The sequence below is a fragment of the Narcine bancroftii genome, chromosome 5 (assembly GCF_036971445.1).
Source record: "Narcine bancroftii isolate sNarBan1 chromosome 5, sNarBan1.hap1, whole genome shotgun sequence".
Taxonomy (NCBI): Eukaryota; Metazoa; Chordata; class Chondrichthyes; order Torpediniformes; family Narcinidae; genus Narcine; species Narcine bancroftii.
In genome coordinates, this window is record NC_091473.1 from 127,118,453 (window position 1) to 127,138,676 (window position 20,224).

Here is a 20,224-nt window from a genome sequence, read left to right on the forward strand (position 1 = left end):
TCTCCATATTTGAGGAAGGATATACTGGCTTTGGAGACGGTCCAGAGGAGGTTTACTAGGTTGATCCCTGGGATGAAGGGGTTGACTTATGATGAAAGATTAAATCGTCTAGGATTGCATTCGCTCGAGTTCAGAAGAACGAGAGGAGATCTTAAAGAAACAAATAGGATTATGAAGGGTATGGATAGGATAGATGTAGGAAGGTTTTTTGAGCTGGCCAGGGAAACTAAAACGAGAGGACACAGTCTCAAGATTCGGGGGAATAGATTTAAGACAGAGATTAGGAAAAATAGTTTTTCCCAGAGAGTAGTGAATGTTTGGAATCCTCTATCCAGGGAAGTGGTTGAGGCTGCTTCATTAAACATATTTAAAATTCGGTTAGATAAATTTTTACATGATAGAGGAATTAGGGGATATTGGGAGAAGGCAGGTAGGTGGAGTTAGGTCATAAATTAGATCAGCCATGATCTTATTGAATGGTGGAGCAGGCTCAATGGGCCATTTTTGGCCTACTCCTGTTCCTACTTCCTATGTTCCTAATTCAATCATTAGTTTTATGTTTGCTAACCTGCATTGGCTTCCTGTCTAATCAATCTACCCTGCAAAACTTAATTCATTTAAAAGCCCAATTTCTTCTGGTTCTTTTTAACATTTTCCAATCCTACCACCCGCTCAGAATTTGACATTCTGTGCATTGCCCTGACCAATACACCTTCCCCATCACCTTATCCACCTGTGTTGTCATGAAACTATGTACCTTCACCCCAATGTTTCTGTCCTATGATGCTCTCCAGGGCCTTATCTATGAACTCTTACCTGTTAACATGTGCTCCTCCCCTTCTTCCCTCCTCCCCCTCACCCCATCTTTTGACTCAGGCTCCTTCTTGGTTTTGCTTATAACTGATGAAGGGCCTAGGCCCAAAATTTTGGTCTCCTTTGCTTCCTGTGGGTGCAGTGTGACCTAACAAGTTTTTTCTAGCATGTTTGTGAATTGCAATTGACCTAAGTGTTATGGGTTATATTATATTTTATATTATATATAAATACGTATTTAAAAGTGATAGATTGTGGGGGTTCAGTGTAGGTCACTTTACAAACAGAGTAACAAAACAAATCTCATTTAAAATGGAAGAGTTTTGCTGAAACCAGACATTCAGGCACCAGTGGCTTTGCAAAAGACAATGGAACTGCTTTGGAAGGAATTTTAAAAACGTGCAAATGGAGATGTTCAGGCTCAAGTGCTGATAAAGAACTTTCAAGGATTGGGTTTGGAGTCTTGCGAGAAGTTGATTTTTACAAGCAGAGAGAGAGGAAAGAAAAACAACCATAATTTATCTTGGAGGGAGAGGGAAGACAGTTCTGCAGTAGCTTTTTGAGGCTGCAACATGGCAAGCTGGAAGGCTTGTTGAAAAACCCCACTTTGAAGACTGTTCAGCCTGTTGAAAAACCCTTGTACAAGAGGAAATGGCTGGCTAGAGTGTTTCTCCTGAAATAATGGGAAACAAGAGGAACTCTGTAGTGACCTGGAAGAATAGGTTATCATTTGGAAAACCCATGATGGGGTATGTTTCTTCAGCAAGACACTGAAGTTACTGATCAGAGGAAATCAGTTTGTGTGTGTCCAACGAGCAACAAATATCTCTCTGAAACCAACAAGAACCTGTCTGAGCGTTAAGTATTTACCTTTAAGCACCAGAGCCTGGTGAAAATTCATAAATATTAATTCTGTGCACAGTATAAGAATTGCCTGATACTGGAGAATTTGGAGAAGTGAATGATTGGATTATTAAAACAAATAACTTTCCTGAACATATGCACATTACATACACGCGCACTTAGAATGAGAAGGTGGTTAAGTTAGGTTAAGTTAATAGTAATAAGGCCTGCCTCCCCTCCTAGGTCGGTCCATACTGCCCGGACTGGGGCCGAGGCCGCCGCAGCTCACCCTGTGCCTGGATTGGGGCCGCCGCCTCCCACTCTCTGCCCGGATCGGGGCCTTCGCCAGCCCCACTCGACCGAGGCCGGGGCCGCCTCCAGCCCGGGTAAGAAACCTGCATAGTAGAAGGCCACTCCAATATAAAACCTACGACCCAAGGACCTCGCTGCCACGTCCCAGCTTGCTTGGCCACGGCACACGAACCATGGGTGTAAAGGGTGGGGCCAGTACTGCGCGCACTGCACTCCACCTAAAAGCTCCTTTGCGCAGGCCCGAGGACAGGTCCACGTCCTCCCCCTCCACGTCCTCCCCCTCCACGTCCTCCCCCTCCACGTCCTCCCCCTCCACGTCCTCCCCCTCCACGTCCTCCCCCTCAAAAGATGCTCACAAACTCAAGCTAGCATGCTGGAACATCAGAACCATGCGAGACAAGGCTGACAGCCACCGACCTGAACGTCGGTCTGCCCTCATTGCACATGAACTCCTCAGACTTGACATCGACATAGCCGCTCTCAGTGAAGTCCGCCTGGCAGATGTAGGCAGCCTCCAAGAACGCGGCGCGGGCTACACACTCTACTGGTCTGGAAAGCCTTCGGATGAACGACGCCTATCTGGTGTAGGCTTCATGGTCAAGAGCTTCATTGCCTCCAAACTCGAAAACCTTCCGACATGCCTCTCGGACCGAATCATGTCCATGCGACTCCCACTTCAAAACAAGCGTCACATCACCCTCATCAGTGTCTATGCTCCAACCCTCCAGGCGGAACCAGCAGAAAAGAACAAGTTCTACACCGACCTGCGCAACCTCATCCAACGTACCCCTACAGCCAACAAGGTTGTCATCTTGGGCGACTTCAACGCTCGTGTCGGCAAAGATTCAGAAACCTGGCCAGGAATCCTGGGCAAGCATGGCGTCGGCAAGTGCAACGAAAATGGGCGCCTCTTGTTGGAGCTCTACGCAGAACAGCGACTTGTCATTACAAACACCCTTTTTCAGCAGAGGGACAGCCTTAAGACCACCTGGATGCATCCCCGATCCAAACACTGGCACCTCCTGGACTACATCCTGGTGCGAGAAAGTGACAAACAAGATGTGCTCCACAACAGGGTCATGCCTAGCGCGGAATGCCACACTGACCACCGGCTGGTTCGCTGCAAGCTCAACCTTCACTTCAAGCCAAAGCCCAGGAACAATAAAGCCCCCAGAAAGAGGTTCAATGTTGGAAACCTGCAGTCAGACGAAGCGAGAGGAAACTTCCAGGCAAACCTCAAAGCAAAGCTCGACGTTGCAACCCGCCTCACGGACCCGTCCCCTGAAACCCTCTGGGATCAGTTGAAGACTACCATACTGCAATCCACTGAAGAGGTACTGGGCTTCTCCTCCAGGAAAAACAAGGACTGGTTTGACGAAAACAGCCAGGAAATCCAGGAGCTGCTGGCAAAGAAGCGAACTGCCCACCAGGCTCACCTTACAAAGCCGTCCTGTCCAGAGAAGAAACAAGCCTTCCGTCGCGCATGCAGCCATCTTCAGCGCAAACTCCGGGAGATCCAAAATGAGTGGTGGACTAGCCTCGCCAAACGAACACAGCTCAGCGCGGACATTGGCGACTTCAGGGGTTTCTACGAGGCTCTAAAGGCTGTGTACGGCCCCTCACCCCAAGTCCAAAGCCCGCTGCGCAGCTCAGACGGCAAAGTCCTCCTCAGCGACAAGATCTCCATCCTCAACCGATGGTCAGAACACTTCCAATCTCTTTTCAGTGCCAACCGCTCAGTCCAAAATTCCGCCCTGCTCCAGCTCCCTCAACAGCCCCTAAGGCTAGAGCTGGATGAGGTTCCCACCCTGGATGAGACATATAAGGCAATCGAACAACTGAAAAGTGGCAAAGCAGCAGGTATGGATGGAATCCCCCCAGAAGTCTGGAAGGCTGGCGGCAAAACTCTTCATGCCAAACTGCATGAGTTTTTCAGGCTTTGTTGGGACCAAGGTAAACTGCCTCAGGATCTTCGTGATGCCACCATCATCACCCTGTACAAAAACAAAGGCGAGAAATCAGACTGCTCAAACTACAGGGGAATCACGTTGCTCTCCATTGCAGGCAAAATCTTCGCTAGGATTCTACTAAATAGAATAATACCTAGTGTCGCCAAGAATATTCTCCCAGAATCACAGTGCGGCTTTCGCGCAAACAGAGGAACCACTGACATGGTCTTTGCCCTCAGACAGCTCCAAGAAAAGTGCAGAGAACAAAACAAAGGACTCTACATCACCTTTGTTGACCTCACCAAAGCCTTCGACACCATGAGCAGGAAAGGGCTTTGGCAAATACTAGAGCGCATCGGATGTCCCCCAAAGTTCCTCAACATGATTATCCAACTGCACGAAAACCAACAAGGTCGGGTCAGATACAGCAATGAGCTCTCTGAACCCTTCTCCATTAACAATGGTGTGAAGCAAGGCTGTGTTCTCGCACCAACCCTCTTTTCAATCTTCTTCAGCATGATGCTGAACCAAGCCATGAAAGACCCCAACAATGAAGACGCTGTTTACATCCGGTACCGCACGGATGGCAGTCTCTTCAATCTGAGGCGCCTGCAAGCTCACACCAAGACACAAGAGAAACTTGTCCGTGAACTACTCTTTGCAGATGATGCCGCTTTAGTTGCCCATTCAGAGCCAGCTCTTCAGCGCTTGACGTCCTGCTTTGCGGAAACTGCCAAAATGTTTGGCCTGGAAGTCAGCCTGAAGAAAACTGAGGTCCTCCATCAGCCAGCTCCCCACCATGACTACCAGCCCCCCCACATCTCCATCGGGCACACAAAACTCAAAACGGTCAACCAGTTTACCTATCTCGGCTGCACCATTTCATCAGATGCAAGGATCGACAATGAGATAGACAACAGACTCGCCAAGGCAAATAGCGCCTTTGGAAGACTACACAAAAGAGTCTGGAAAAACAACCAACTGAAAAACCTCATAAAGATAAGTGTATACAGAGCCGTTGTCATACCCACACTCCTGTTCGGCTCCGAATCATGGGTCCTCTACCGGCACCACCTACGGCTCCTAGAACGCTTCCACCAGCGTTGTCTCCGCTCCATCCTCAACATCCATTGGAGCGCTTTCATCCCTAACGTCGAAGTACTCGAGATGGCAGAGGTCGACAGCATCGAGTCCACGCTGCTGAAGATCCAGCTGCGCTGGGTGGGTCACATCTCCAGAATGGAGGACCATCGCCTTCCCAAGATCGTGTTATATGGCGAGCTCTCCACTGGCCACCGTGACAGAGGTGCACCAAAGAAAAGGTACAAGGACTGCCTAAAGAAATCTCTTGGTGCCTGCCACATTGACCACCGCCAGTGGGCTGATAACGCCTCAAACCGTGCATCTTGGCGCCTCACAGTTTGGCGGGCAGCAACCTCCTTTGAAGAAGACCGCAGAGCCCACCTCACTGACAAAAGGCAAAGGAGGAAAAACCCAACACCCAACCCCAACCAACCAATTTTCCCTTGCAACCGCTGCAATCGTGTCTGCCTGTCCCGCATCGGACTTGTCAGCCACAAACGAGCCTGCAGCTGACGTGGACTTTTTACCCCCTCCATAAATCTTCGTCCGCGAAGCCAAGCCAAAGAAAGAAAGAATAAGTTAAATCCTGTTTTTATGTTTAAATAAAATTAAAGCAACTTTTGTTTAAGTAACCATTTGTCTTGGTGAATTTCTATTGCTGCTGAGTTTTGGGGTCCTCTGGGCTCATAACACAAGCATCTGCAGACTTTCTTGTTTAACCCCATGCAAGTCTTACCCTGGTTTAAATTATCAAAGTGCAACACCTTGCACTTGTCCATGTAAAGTTTGACTGCCATTCTTTATCAGTTTATCCAGATTCTGTTGTAATCTTAGATATCTTTCTTCATTGTCCACTATACCACCACTTTTGGTGTCATCTGAAAACTTATTAACCATGCTAACTACATTGTCATCCAGGTTGTGAATATAGATGACAAAAAAAAAATGTACCCTCCGGTCAGAGTAATAAACCTTCACTACCATCCTCTGCATTAATTCAATTGGCCACCTTACCCTTGGCCATGGGTCCCATCTGAACTGACCTTGTGGGCCAGACTACCATATCGGTCCTTGTCAAGGCCTTGGAGCCAACATTTATTGGCCTGACCTCATAATCATCTTGTTTACCTCTTCAAAAAAACCATCAAATTTGTGAGATATGATTTCCCATGTGAAAATCCTACTGAATATCCTGAAGCAATCCTGTCCCTTCCAAATATCTGTGGACCCTGCCTTTCAGAATCTCCTCCAGTACCTTACCCACGACTGATGCAAGTTCACCAACCTATTCCCTGGATTTCCTTGCTGCCTTTATTTAATAAAGACATAACATTAGTAATCCTCCAGTCTTCTGACACCTCACCTGTGCCGAACAATGATGGAAATATCTCTTCCAGGGTTTCTATCATTTCTTACCTAGGTTGTTCAGGCCCTAATAATTTATATACCTTTATGGATTTTTAGACCTCCAGTTGCTCCCTCCTCCGTAACGTGGACGCTCTTCAGGATATTATTATTATTATTTTCCAAGTTCTCCAGCCTCCACATCTTTCTTCATGGTAAATACAGATGAGAAAGACTCATTTAGGCCCTTACCAATCTCTTGTGGATCCACATATTGATGACTTTGTTGATCTTTAAGAGGCCCTAACTCTCACCCTAGACTTTGCCTTTAATGTACTTGAAGAATGTCTTTGGGTTAACCTTGTATCAAAATGAGTATCTTTCCCTGAATTCAATATCTTTTTCAATCTATTCCTTGCAAGATTCCTCAAACATTTTTCAAAGATCTGAATGCTTCAGTGAGGAAATTCTTGTAGAAAGGTAAAATGACGAGGGTGTCATTACAGAAATTGACCTGGAAGTCTGCTTTAGGAGGATTGCAACTTCCTCATTTTCAGAATTATTATAAATCAGCACAGTTGAAATTTATTAATAGGATATTTGAGATGGATAAATATTTGATATGGGCTAATATTGACCTATCTCAGATTGATGAGAAGAGGATGGATCCATTTATTTATAGATTATTTAGTAATTATAATTTTCCTGAGTTAAAACATTTAATGGAATTTAAAAACTGAAATTATAGGTACTGAAAGTAAAGTTTCAGCTAAAACTCCTTTGTTTCAAAATAATCTTTTTCCTTTTACACTTAATAATCAACTTTTGAAGTTGTGAGATCAGAAAGGTATTAAATTAGTAGAAGATTGTTGCTAAGCTGGATATTTTGTTTCATTCCAAAGAATGAAAGGGAAATATGAAATATCTTCGAATACTCTTTTTTCTTATTATCAAATTAAAGCCCTAATGTTGGATAATTTTTGGCGTACGTTACAGTTAGCCAGGCGGTCTAAATTTGAAAATTTACTTATTGATGGTGGCAAGAAAGGATACATAACTGAGATCTATGCTTTATTGCAGGATAAAATGGTTAAGATGGATGTTTATAAATCTAAATTAAAATGGGAAAAAGATTTGTCTCTATATACTTCTCAGGATGATTAGATGTCTTTATGTGAGGACAGTATGACTAAAATTGTAAATGTAATGGTTCATTATAATTTTATTCATCAGTTAAACTTAACTCCGGAGAAATTAAGAAAATACAAGTTTACTTTTTCTGATCTACTTTTCAGATGTCATAATGAAGTTGGTTCTTTTTGACATTCTACTTGGTTATGCGAGACGGTGAAACCCTTTTGGAATAGAATTAAGGAACTTTTCGAAGCTATTTTCAAATTTAAGATTTCATTTGACCCTTTAATATGTTTATTGGGTTATATTAAGAAACTGAGTTTGGAGTTAAAATTAAATAAATTCCAAATTGCTTTTTTGAGATTAGCTTTAGCTTGGTGAGAAAATGTTTGGCAATTACTTGGAAAAATGAGACTAATTTGAATATTCAATGATGGCATTTGGAAATGATATCTTGTTTTCAGTTGGAAAAGATATCATATAATTTATGTAATAATTATTCATTTTTTGTTAAAACCTGGAGCCCGTATATGGAATATATATAATTTTTTTTTTACCTACGCATTGGTGGTGGTGTCCCAAACCATGGCAAATAACTGAAGGGTGTTATGTTACTTGATCTCCTTTCTTTCCTATTTTTCTTTCTTCTTTGGGGAAGTTTAGAGGGGGTTAGGTGGGTTAGGGTAGGGGGTGAGGGGGGGGGTTGAAAAGGGTAAAATATTATGTACTTGTATGTATCTTTATTGTATGATTAATTATAATAAATAAAATTTTCAAAAAGAAACCTTGTATGCCAGAGCCATCTCAAATTCCCTCTTTGCCCTCCTCATTTCCCTCTTAAGTGAACGCCTACGTCTTCAATACTGCTGAAAGAATTTGCTTGATTTCGAATATCTATAACTGATACATGCCTCTTTCTTCATCTTGACCAGAGTCTCACTATCTTTGATCATCCAGGTTTACCAATCTTTCCAGCCTTACCCTTCACTCTGACAGGAACATGCCACCCGTGAACTTTTGCTGTCTCTCTTTCAAAAGCCTCTCACTACCAGATGTCCCTTTAGCTGCAATAACCTGCCTGATGTCATCAAAATCAGCTTTTCCCCACTTTAGGACTGAGACTTGTGGATGAACCCTACTTGTTTCCATAACTATTTTAAAATATGGAAGTTCACTGGTTCTAAAGAGTTCTTCTACTGACACCTCAGTCACTTATTTGTTATAAATGTTCCTTGACTGGCACACAAATAGAACGCTGTGTAGATAAGTATCTAAAGAATTGAAATGTACAGCACAATTAGTCAAGACTTTAAAGCTCTTACCTGGTGGAGTTGCCGTGGTGCGCAGCTCTTTCATTGGATTTGGGTGGCTTTCACCCTTGTTGTTCATGGCTACAACCTCCACTAGGTAGGGTGTCTCGGGCTGCAACCCTTGCAAGACGTGCTCTGAGGTTTTGCTCTCTGCCAAATTGATCGTTGTCACTTCAGGAGATGTGGTGGCCCCATAGACTTTACACTTTATTACTACAGAGGAGATGGCATGTTTTGGACGTACCACCCAGGAGATCACCGCAGATGTGTCAGTAATGTTTGATACCTTAACATCATAAGGTGCCGGAGGAATTTCTGGATTTCAAAACAAAAAGAATAATTTGTTTCATTTACTGAGGATTCTTGCAGACTTCCCAAGACTCTAGCCATATTGCTGGCCAGTAATTTTGTTCTTAAATTATTTTATGGGATATGGGCATATCTTTGGGAAGGCCTGCATTTATTGTACTGGTGAACGTGGCACTGAATCACCACTGTCATTCTGGTAGAAGTACAACAACCAGGTTTATAGAAGAGGGTGATTTTGGTGCAATGATACTGAGGAACATCAATATATTTCCCAGCCAGGTCAATGTGATATATCTATTTTATGTTTGCTGTAGGTGTATCTAAGTTTGCTGATGACACCAAATTGAGAAGAAACACCAAATGTGCAAAGGATACGAAGAATCTACAGAAAGATATAGAGAGATTAAGTGTGAGTGGGCAAGGGTCTGGCAGATGGAGTTCAATGTTGGTAAATGTGAAGTTATCCACTTTGGAAGGAAAAATGGAAGATCAGATTATGATTTAAATAGCAAGCAATTGCAGCACGCTGCCATGCAGAAAGACTTGGGAGTGCTTGTGTATGAATTACAAAAGGTTGGTTTGCAGGTGCAGCAGGCTATCAAGAAGGTAAGTGGAATGTTGGCCTTCATTACTGGAGGAATTTGGTTTAGGAGCGGGGAGGATATGCTGCAACTGGACAATCTGGTCTCTACTTGAGGAAGGATGCACTAGCTTTGCAGGTGGTCCAGAGGAGGCCACCAAGTAGATTCCAGAGATGAGGGAGTTCGGCTATGAGGAGTGATTGAGTTATGTGGGGCTGTACTCACTTGTATTTAGAAGAGAAGGGATCTTATAGAAATGTATAAAATTATGAAAGGAATAGATAGAGTAGGCAAGTTGTTCCCACTGGTGGGGGAGACTAGAACTAGAGGACATAGCCTCATGATATGGGGCAGTAGATTTAGGACAGAGATGAGGAGGAACTACTTTTCCCAGAAGGTGGTGAATCGATGGAATTTGCTGTCTATTGAAACAGTGGAAGTGACCTTAGTAAATATACAGGTACACAATCCTTTAAAGAAAGAGAGAGAGAGAGAGAGAGAGAGAGAGAGAGAGAGAGAGAGAGAAGCACACCCTTCTTGGATGGGTGCAAATGATCCCATAACACTACTTCAATTCTGATTAATATTTTTCCCTAACATGCCAAAGTAAAAACAAAAAAAATCTTGATATTCTTATCAGGTTTTCTTGCTGTGTCCAAATATTTCCCTCATGAGAAATGTCTTCCAAAAATGGCCACCAAAGCTTTGGGACAACCTGGGTCTATGATAGATTTGACCAATCAAAGGATTAGTCAACTGGAAAACCTACCTTTTAAAAAATTCTCAAGTACTGTAGTTCAAATCCATTTCCCTTCATTAAATTTCTGCTTGCACACTTCCCTATGACAGGTTTCGATTGTTATTTTATTTCCAGAGAGGGAAGCAAATCAATGGTTTAAAGTAAAAGGCGACAATAGAAATGAAAAGAAGCAGCACATGGTGACATTAATTTCCAATCCCCAAATCATTCCCACTGATTGAATCCTGTGCCATGCACGTCTTCAACCAATGTTAATAAATCAGGCAAGCTCTGCAGTGAAAAGCTCTGATTCAACAAACTGATCACTGGCACAAATAGTTCAAGTGAACAATCAGGCAGACTCAGGAAGAGATGATGTCCGTCTGGAAACACTTTTATTCATATTTGACTGGAGATTTGGTGTTGAGATTGCTCCTTGTTTTACTGCTAATTAAAAACCCTGGTTGTACATTGGACTTCATTGGTCCAATTTCTGACAGCAAGCCTGAAATGAGGAAGTTACAAATTCACCTTGTCATAAGCACAAATGACACAGGAAAATGATACCCGTACTAAGGTAAATTGTGCCTGGAAAAACTTAATTTCCAAACATCTGCACAAAATGAACACAATCAGGATGAAGTATTAGCAAAGGACAGACTCAAAATGCTCTTCTTTCTTTGGCTTGGCTTCGCGGACGAAGATTTATGGAGGGGTAAAAGTCCACGTCAGCTGCAGGCTCGATTGTGGCTGACAAGTCCGATGCAGGATTTTATGGTTACCAGAAATTTCTGGAACTTGCATTCAGGAGTTTTGTCATGATCTATGATATGTGCAGGCTTATTCTGATCTAGCATTGGTCCTGTTCTGAGAGATCTTGGCAGGTATGAACCTGGCAGCAAGGGGAATTAGAAGCCGAACGTATGTTTCAATATGGGAGAACAAGATATATCAACCATCAAACACCCAGACAGTGAATTGGTTACACGCCTTTGCCCAATGTTGCCTTGAACAACATTCAGGAAATCCACAGAGGAAAACATACAAGACTCTTCAACAGGCACTTGGATGGAAGAAAAATAGAGGGTTGTGAGGTATGGAAGGTTTAGTACATTTTTAAAGGAATATTTGGGTTGTCACAACATTGAGGGCTGAAGAGCACGATAATACACTACAGGCCCTATGTTTTATGCATCAACACTAATTAAACAGTAAGTTAGACCTCTCCTTTGAGTGCATAGACTACGGATGAAGGCATCAATTAAATGTTTTTGAGAATGGAGGCAAATGCTGAAACTAGACAAGGTTTACTTCAAAAATCTATTTTGCTTTTCAAATATTAAAAAAAAATTACACCTAGAGTATGTTAACAGGCCCTTTCTGCCATCGAGCCAGCGCCACCCAATTACACCCAAATGACCTACAGAGGAAATTAAAAGATCGCTCATTTTAAAAGAGATGCTGCCTCTAGAAATACATAGTTCACGGTGGAGGAGGCAACTTCCTCAGATATATTTTTACCCAGTCCTGATGGGCAAAAACTAAGTCTCTGAGTTAGAGTGAAGATACAATTAGAGCCCCACCTAGAACTGTCCATAATTCATAGGGCTGGGAAAGTCCAGGAGGGGAGGGGGTGGTGGGGTGAGCAGTTGATGGTAGTGGAAAGGGATACCTCATCCTCTTCAGAAGAAACACAAACATGTCATCCCTAAATTCCTATGTAAAGGGAGCTCCTTAAGAAAAATAAAACTCAGGAGTCTGGTTTCAATCGCAACTCGTCTAATGTTTGGAATGACTGAATTTTCAGGACAGAATGCAACAAATTTAAAAGTCACAATGTGACTGTAGATGCATTTCTAGATGAAGTTGGAAATTGGGCAAAGGAAAAAAAAGACAAATAAGTTCATGTCATGAAACTGCGAAAGGTGAGAAGTCTAAAACATGAGAAACTCTCACTTACTGTCACTGAAGGTCCAGGATGTGACGGGAGCACTCCATTCACCCGCCACTTTGGACTGGGCACGAACACGGAATTGGTACAATGTGCTGGGACTCAGATCTTGGATGGTTTCATTTCTAGCGGTGGTATCGATCCACCTGGGCTCACTGGGTGGCTCCATTTGCTGGTACTCGATGGTATATTTGTTTATTTCCTTTGTGTTGAGTGGGGGTAGCCACCTCAAGGCTATGCTGGTTAGGGACAAAGATACAGCCTGAAGCTGCCTGGGAGATGGAGGACCTATGCGGATAAAACAAACATTTTCAATCACATGGCAATGATTCTCAAAACAGGTACAATATGGTCCTAATAGAGCAGAATACTATCATATCACACTGATCCATTCCATGTGTACCAGAGCATTCCATTGAGGAAAATGGAAAAACACTGTCAAATGGACCATTTATCAGACTGCATTCCTCTGTCCTGTACAACAGAATGATGTCTTCTTCCTCGATCCAGGTTCTGACCTGAAAATATAGACCATTCATTTTGTCTCACTGATGTTGCTTGACTTGCTGAGTTCCTGTAGCAGATCTTTGTTCTAGATTCCAGCATCTGCAGTCTTCCCTATACCTCTAACATGATGTGCTGTCCAAATCTCGCCTTTATAATCAGTGCAATTAATTAAAGTGTGCAATATCACGGGATTGGACCTTGCATAACCTATGTAAAAGAAGCCTTATGAGTGTGGCCTGTGTATGATGTGGATGTCCCTGGCAAGTTCAGCATTTAACGTCCTTCTCTATTTGCCCCATAAGAATAGCACATTTGGTTCATTTAAGTATTTTAGATGGGTTTTTAACCAAATGCAGGTCGGTTTGATAGCGTCATCTCTAGCACTAGTTTTCATACCAAATTTTTTTGAATTGTAGCAAAAGCTCGGTTATTGGGCACTTCACTAATAGGTGATATTAGTGTGGTAAATAACTATTTGTATATTTATCTGTTGGGGAACACCCATTGGCTGGCTATACCTGTGGCTCCACCCATAGACTCCTGAATAAAGGTGACCGTTCCACAGACCCCTCCCTAGCTCAGGACAGTCGACCAGCATGGACGTGCCTCCATTCTATTGTGAATTAAAGCCTGTCAGTTTTGCATAACTTCAAGTCTTTTGGAGTTATTGATGGTGCATCAACTGGCACTTTATAGGGAGCACCTAGGCCAAGGATGGGATATCATTAAGGTGTGCTTTAGCCAGTATTACAGTAGGGTCTTCAGAATATGTTTCAGAAGAATACTGTCAATGTTGGGGCAGCAGTAATGGGGTGTCGAGCCAACATGGGAGTAGGAATGAGAGGGTGTCAGACAAACATCAGAGCAGGAGTAAGAAGGTGTCAGGGCAGCATCGGAGCGGGAATGAGAGGGTGTCAGAGCAGCATCGGAGCGGGAGTTAGAAGGTGTCAGGCTAACATTGGAGCGGGGATGAGAGGGTGTCAAGCCAACATTGGAGTGGGGATGAGAGGGTGTCAGACCAACAGAGGGTATATCAAGCCAACATTGGAGTGGGAGTGAGAAGGTGTCAGGCCAACATTGGAGCAGAAGTGAGAGGGTGTCAGGGCAGCATTGGAGTGGGAGTGAGAGGGCATCAGGCCCACATTGGAGCAGGAATGAGAAGGGTGTCAGACCAACAGAGGGTATCAGGCCAACATTGGAGTGGGGATGAGAGGGTGTCAGACCAACAGAGGGTATCAAGCCAACATTGGAGTGGGAGTGATAAGGTGTCAGGCCAACAGAGGGTGTCAGGCCAACATTGGAGCAGAAGTGAGAGAGTGTCAGGGCAGCATTGGAGTGGGAGTGAGAGGACATCAGGCCAACATTGGAGCAGGAATGAGAGGGTGTCAGACCAACAGAGGGTATCATGCCAACATTGGAGTGGGAGTGAGAAGGTGTCTGGCCAACATTGGAGCGGGAATGAGAGGGTGTCCGGGCAGCATCGGAGCAGGAGATAGGGGGTGGGGAGCTAACATTGGAGATGGAGCATTAGAGAGGGAGTAAAGGGTAGAGGAATGGGAGTAACCGGGGTGGGTTCAAGGCCTTGCCAACACAGAGGTGGGAGTGAGGGGGTGTCAAGGCCATGGCAACACAGGGGTGGGAGTCGGAGGGGGGGAGAGGTGGGACAGGGCCGAGCCAACATTGGAGAGGGAATGAGGAGGTCTTGAGCCAACATCAGAGTGAAATTGTTCAATATTTTTGGAGCACTAAGCCCCTGCTGTGTGGCTAACATTAACTTGGATTTCCTGTAAATGTTAGAGAAATTGGACAAAAAATACATAAACTTTTAGCACATGGACTTTTGGGCTAAAACGGTACCTGCGCAGATCTCGTCACAAGTATATGTGGAGACAATAGCTTTTATATCGAAGCTTGAGTAGCCTGAAGAACCCTTCCACCCTCAGCTCATTGCAACCATAGAAAAACCTGCTGTGAAAATCAGAGGGAACTCAGAGCCAGCGGGTTAATTGGGAGGAGACTGGGGATGAGGGCTGGAAGCAGCAATCTCCACTGTATGAGCCCATTCCCCATATGAATCCTTGCTCACATTGACTCTTGGAAATTCTTTCCTTGAGTTTAGCTGAGCTAATTCTATTCTTAGGGGTGATGTTGGGGTGGGGGGGGGGGTGTAGTTGTGAGGAATGGTGGAGGGGTCTGGAGAGGTAAAGCACCAAGAGCCCTCAACAATGAGTGACATAACACAGCACAAAACATAGCATTAAAATAGCCATCTTCCTTGTGTTAAGGGATCTGAAGATTTAATTCCCTTCTTCCAATGTTTTATATTGAACTTCAATGATGAAGCATGGTCAAATGCAGTCTTCAGTTTTTCCAGATTAAATTGTCAGGAAGAATTTATCAGTATTCTAGATTACCTGCATCCACTTGCACTATGACCGGGTCAGACGTAGGCCCAAGGCTGCCACAATAGAATGCTATGACATGTATCTTGTATGTATGGCCGGGTTCCAGATTTCTTATCTCTGTGGACCGCACCGAGAATGGCTCCACTCTAATCTCCCTCATAACAGAATTCTCAAGATCAGTGACTCGGACAATGAATCCACTTCCATTCCCGTGATCTTTTGAAATATTCCAGCTAATGGAAATAGTCTCTCTCTTCTTGGTCAAGACACGATCAATCTTTGCCACCATGGTAGGTTCTGAAGAAAGAAATGACAATTAATTCTGATACAATGGGTGCAAGGGAAGTGTGATATTGACAAATACAAAATTCTGAAGGGACTTCCCAGGGCAAATTCTGAGGGGATGTTTCCCGTGGTGGAAATACTCTAGAACTAGGGGGGTTATAGATTCAAGGTGTTGGGGTGGGGGACAGGGGGCAGTGGGGTGGAAGGAAAGAGGCATCCATTTAAGTCAGCAATGAGTTACATTTTGTTCCCTTGGATTCCCTGTTCTCGAGAGCCATGAAGAGCTGCTATGTCATAGATTCAAACCAAGTTGTGCTGAAGAAACATTTGTGCACCATAATCTTTCTGAATGGAAGAACAGACTCGGGGGGCATTGTCATCCAATTCTGCTCCCATTTGTTCAGTTCCATTTGTAAAGGCACTGATTTACACACTTTACACACAATTTAAAGAAAGCACTCAGCACAAAATGGAATTGACTTTCTTTATCCGCTCCAGATACATAAAGCACATACTCCTGGAGCAGAAGGTACTCGAGCTGTAAGGGGCAGTTGAACTAACAGAGACGCTAGGGGTGGCCTTCCAAAACTCAGACGACTACTTGGCCGCCATCTTGGTCAAGGGATCAGCCCACATTGTGAGCGACTGGTCACCGGCATCATCGGACTTCTCTAGTGACCTGACCTTGGCGGTTTTGGCAGATGAATGCACCAAATGCTACTTCTGTGGGCAGGGCAAGCACCCGCCAAAATACTGCTCTGCCAAGAAGGCGGTATGCTCTAGGTTCGAGAAAAGAGGACATTACGTGAAAGTCTGCCAGTCTAAACCACCCATGAAACCTAGCAGTGCCACATGTGGGCAGTCACCACCCCAGTCAGTATGATTGGTGCCATCTTCTCTGTGGAGCAGCAACACCATGTGCGAGCCATGGGGACTGCCATCTTGGAGTGCACACTTGGCGCCATCTTCTCGGGCCTGCAGCACTGTGGGGAAGCAGCAAGGTTGCCACCTTTGGACCAAGGACCTGAGTAACTCGGCCCCTTTTCAGATTCGGACAGCAAGTCTACACTGGCTTCCATTACCCTGGACCAAGGCAGACCACACGAACTCGCCAGATTCATGATGGACGTCTGGGCATTTAATGAATTGTTTATTCGTTAGCGGGAATACGGAAAGCTTCATTCACCTTGATACCATTAAGTATCTATCCCTCGAAGTATGGCCAGTCAACCACAAGATCTCACTTGCGTTCACATCTCATATAGCAGACATCCACAGGTCCTGTGCAGTGACTTTGACCATTAAAGGCACAGTCTACAATCACTCCAGGTTTCTCATCATGACGTAACTCTGCACCCCCTTGCTGCTGGTGCTATTGGCACTGTTTCCACAGGCTCCTCAAGTCCGCACTCATGGCCAGACTACGAGGACCCAACCGGGTAAACAAGTTACCTTGGGCATTGCTGGGAATCTGCACGACACCCAAAGAGGACCTCGGCACCTCATCCGCCGAGCTTGTCTATGGACCCCCAATGGTGGACCCCGGGGAATTTGCATCGATCATAGACAAGCAACCAGATGACACAGCAGCACTCCTCCGCAAGCTACGAGACCAAGTTGACAACCTGGCCCCGACTCCACTGACCAGGCAGGGACAAATGAGGTCCAACATACCCAAAGACCTGAAAGACTGTGAGTGTGTTTTCGTTCACAGCAGTCCACACCATCAGCCACTCCAGAGGCCGTACAATGGTCCATTCTGGGTCGTACAGAACAATGGCGCCATGTTCGAACTAGAGGTTGGAAACCGGACAGAGGTGTTCACTCTGGACAGGTTAAAGCTGGCACACCTGGACCCAGCTCGCCCAGTCGATACGCCAGCACCATGCAGACCACCACAGCCCACAGAAACATTGCTTGCGGGCACCAGAGACAATACTGGTCCTGGGAGGCATCATGTAAGGGCATGCCGCAGCAGCAATCAGGGCAGCGCTCCGAGCAGTGAGCACAACCTAGGGTCACACAGCGGCACTGGCCCCAGCAGACAAACCACCAGTCCGACAGCTAAGGCAGCATAGGGGCCAGCATCCCCAACATGGCGCTGACCCTGCTGCACAGCTAACAGAGAGGGACAAGCGCGCAGGGAAGAAGGCATTATCATGTAGGAATGTGCCCATGCATGGGAGTCCCGCTATTGTTATGCGAACAATGACGTGATGAAACTGGGGCACACGGCGGGAACAGGAACAGTACAAACATTGGGCTTTAAAGCAGAGCTGTACCTGACTACACTCATGTGTTTTTACTTCAAGTAGCGCACGGCTATAGCCAGACCATCATCCAATCCCCACAGCTCGATGCATACCCACTTTTTGCGCATATCCGACATAGTTAATCAGAGTGCACAATATTCTGTATTTTCCACCATCTCCTGAAGTCAGCCAACCACCAGTTCCCAATCCACCTGGAGGACTGCCAATATACTGCATTTGAGATGGATGGCCGCCTCTACCACTTCCTCCAGGTCCCCTTCGGTGTCACCAAAGGGAACTCCATTTTCCAGTGGAAGATGGCCTGCCTGGTAGACCACTAAACTGCAAGCCACTTTTCCATACCTCGACAATGTGACCCTCTGTGGGCACAACCTGCAGGGCCATGATGCTAACCTTTGAAAATTCCTCCAGGCCACGAAGCTCCTGATCCTTACTTATAACTAGGAGAACTGGAGGTTCCAGACAACCTGACTAGCCATTCTTGGCTGCAAGGTTGAAAATGGTGTCATTGGCCCTGACCTCAACCACATGCACCCTCTACTAGAGCTGTCCCTCCCTCACACCCTCAGATCCTAGAAGAGATGCCTGGGTTTATTCTCAGTACTATGCTCAATGGGCCCATCGGTCAAAGCCATCTCTTTTCCTCTGTCAGTAGAGGCCTGTGTAACTTTCAGTCGTATCAAGGATGACATTGTCAAGGTGGTGATGCATGCTAAAGATGAGTCCACGCCATTCCAGGCGGAGAGCAATGTGTCTGACTTTGCCCTGGCTGGCACATTCAACTAAGCAGGCAGACCCCTCATCTTCTTGTCGTGTACCCTCCAAGGCCCTGAAATCCGCCACGTCTCAGTTGAAAAGGAGGTCCAGGCTATTGTGGAGGTGGTATGTCACTGGAGGCATTACCTCAATGGCAAACAATTCACCCGCCTTATGTTCCTTCATGTTCAACAACAAGCAGAGGGGAAAATCAAGAATGTTATAATCCTCAGGTGGAGAATTGAGCTGTCCACCTATAATTATGGCATCCTATACTGGCCTGGCAAATTTATGAGTCCCGAGTCCTCGGAGGCCCACTCACGAGGGACGTACCAGTGTCCAAATGGACAGATTGCAGATCCTCCATAGCAACCTCTGCCAATCCGGGAGTGACTAAGTTCTTCCATTATATTAAAGCCTGGAACCTCCATTGAGTAAGTCAGGACGATAAATAAAAACTGTCAAAACTGTGCTGAATGCAAACTGCACTTCTATCCTGACAAGGTGCACCTGATCAAGCTACTCACCCCTTTGAGCACCTGAGCATCGACTTCAAGGGGCCTCTCCCTTCCTCAAATCAGAACTCGTGCTTCCTTTTCACCATCCCCTAGCTGGATATGACCACAGCTACAGTCATCAAGGCCCTCTGCAATGTCTTCATGGTCTTTGGTTACCCCTGCTTCATCCACTGTGACCAGGGAACCTCATTATGAGTGATGAGCTGCATCAGTACCTGCTGGCCAGGGGCATCACCACCACTACAATCCCATAGGGAATGGGCAAGTGAAAAGGGAGAATGCTATGGTCTGGAAAAACCATCTTCCTGGCACTGAGGTCATGGGCCCTCCCTGTTTCCCACTGGCAAGGGATCCTCCCAGATGCACTCCACTCTATATGGTAATTTTTATGTACAGCAACAGACAATATGCCTCTTGAATGCATGTTTCCCTTCCCTAGGAAGTCTGTGTCAGGGACTACACGATCTGCCTGACCTCCCTGGGACCAGTTCTGCTTCGGAAGCAAGCCAGGCAATCGAAGACTGACCCACTGGTCGAGAGTGTCCACCTTCTTCACGCAAACCCCCAGTACGCACCTAAGTGGCCTTCCCTGATGAGCGCGAGGTCATGGTGTCGATCCAGGATTTGGCACCATCGGGAGCCTCTCCAAGCGTTCTCGACCATTAACAGGCACTTTTCCCCTCTACTACCTTGGGGGTCCCTAAACCTGCTGCTGACCACCCACAGTGTACCAGTATCATACTCCCTCATCCCTTCACCTGTCCTTTTGCATTTGTCAACTGTTTCTGGTGATGACAGAATGACCCCACAGGCAGCTCAGGGTGCCACAGGTGCACCCCTGCCATTACCACATCATTTGCAGCGACAGAGGTGACCCCCTGACAGATTTAACCTGTAAATATGGCATGTATTTGCTCATCTTTTTCACCCTGCAGGACTCTTCTTAAAAAGAAGGGTAAATGTAGTAAACTACAGTAATGCTGTGATTGGCTACTGCCGGCTGGACATGCCTCCCAAGATCGATCCTACCCAGAACCCCTTGTATGCTCCCCATTCATTCTGCCAGAATCAGTCGGTGAGGCTGGATGCTGCTCCAGTCTATAGTCAATCAA

The 20,224-nt window shown here is 45.4% G+C and overlaps 1 protein-coding gene across 2 annotated transcripts in view; it reads right to left on the minus strand.

Annotated features, from left to right (window-relative positions):
• tie1 (tyrosine kinase with immunoglobulin-like and EGF-like domains 1) overlaps positions 1-20,224 on the minus strand; it is a 155,888-nt gene that overhangs the window by 42,897 nt on the left and 92,767 nt on the right. For both annotated transcript variants that reach the window (XM_069939016.1, XM_069939017.1), the window contains 3 exons: positions 15,290-15,577; positions 12,378-12,656; positions 8,801-9,103 (listed from right to left, as the gene is read on the minus strand). In XM_069939016.1, the coding sequence (XP_069795117.1) occupies positions 8,801-9,103; positions 12,378-12,656; positions 15,290-15,577 (870 nt within the window). The remainder of the gene's footprint in view (positions 1-8,800; positions 9,104-12,377; positions 12,657-15,289; positions 15,578-20,224) is intronic.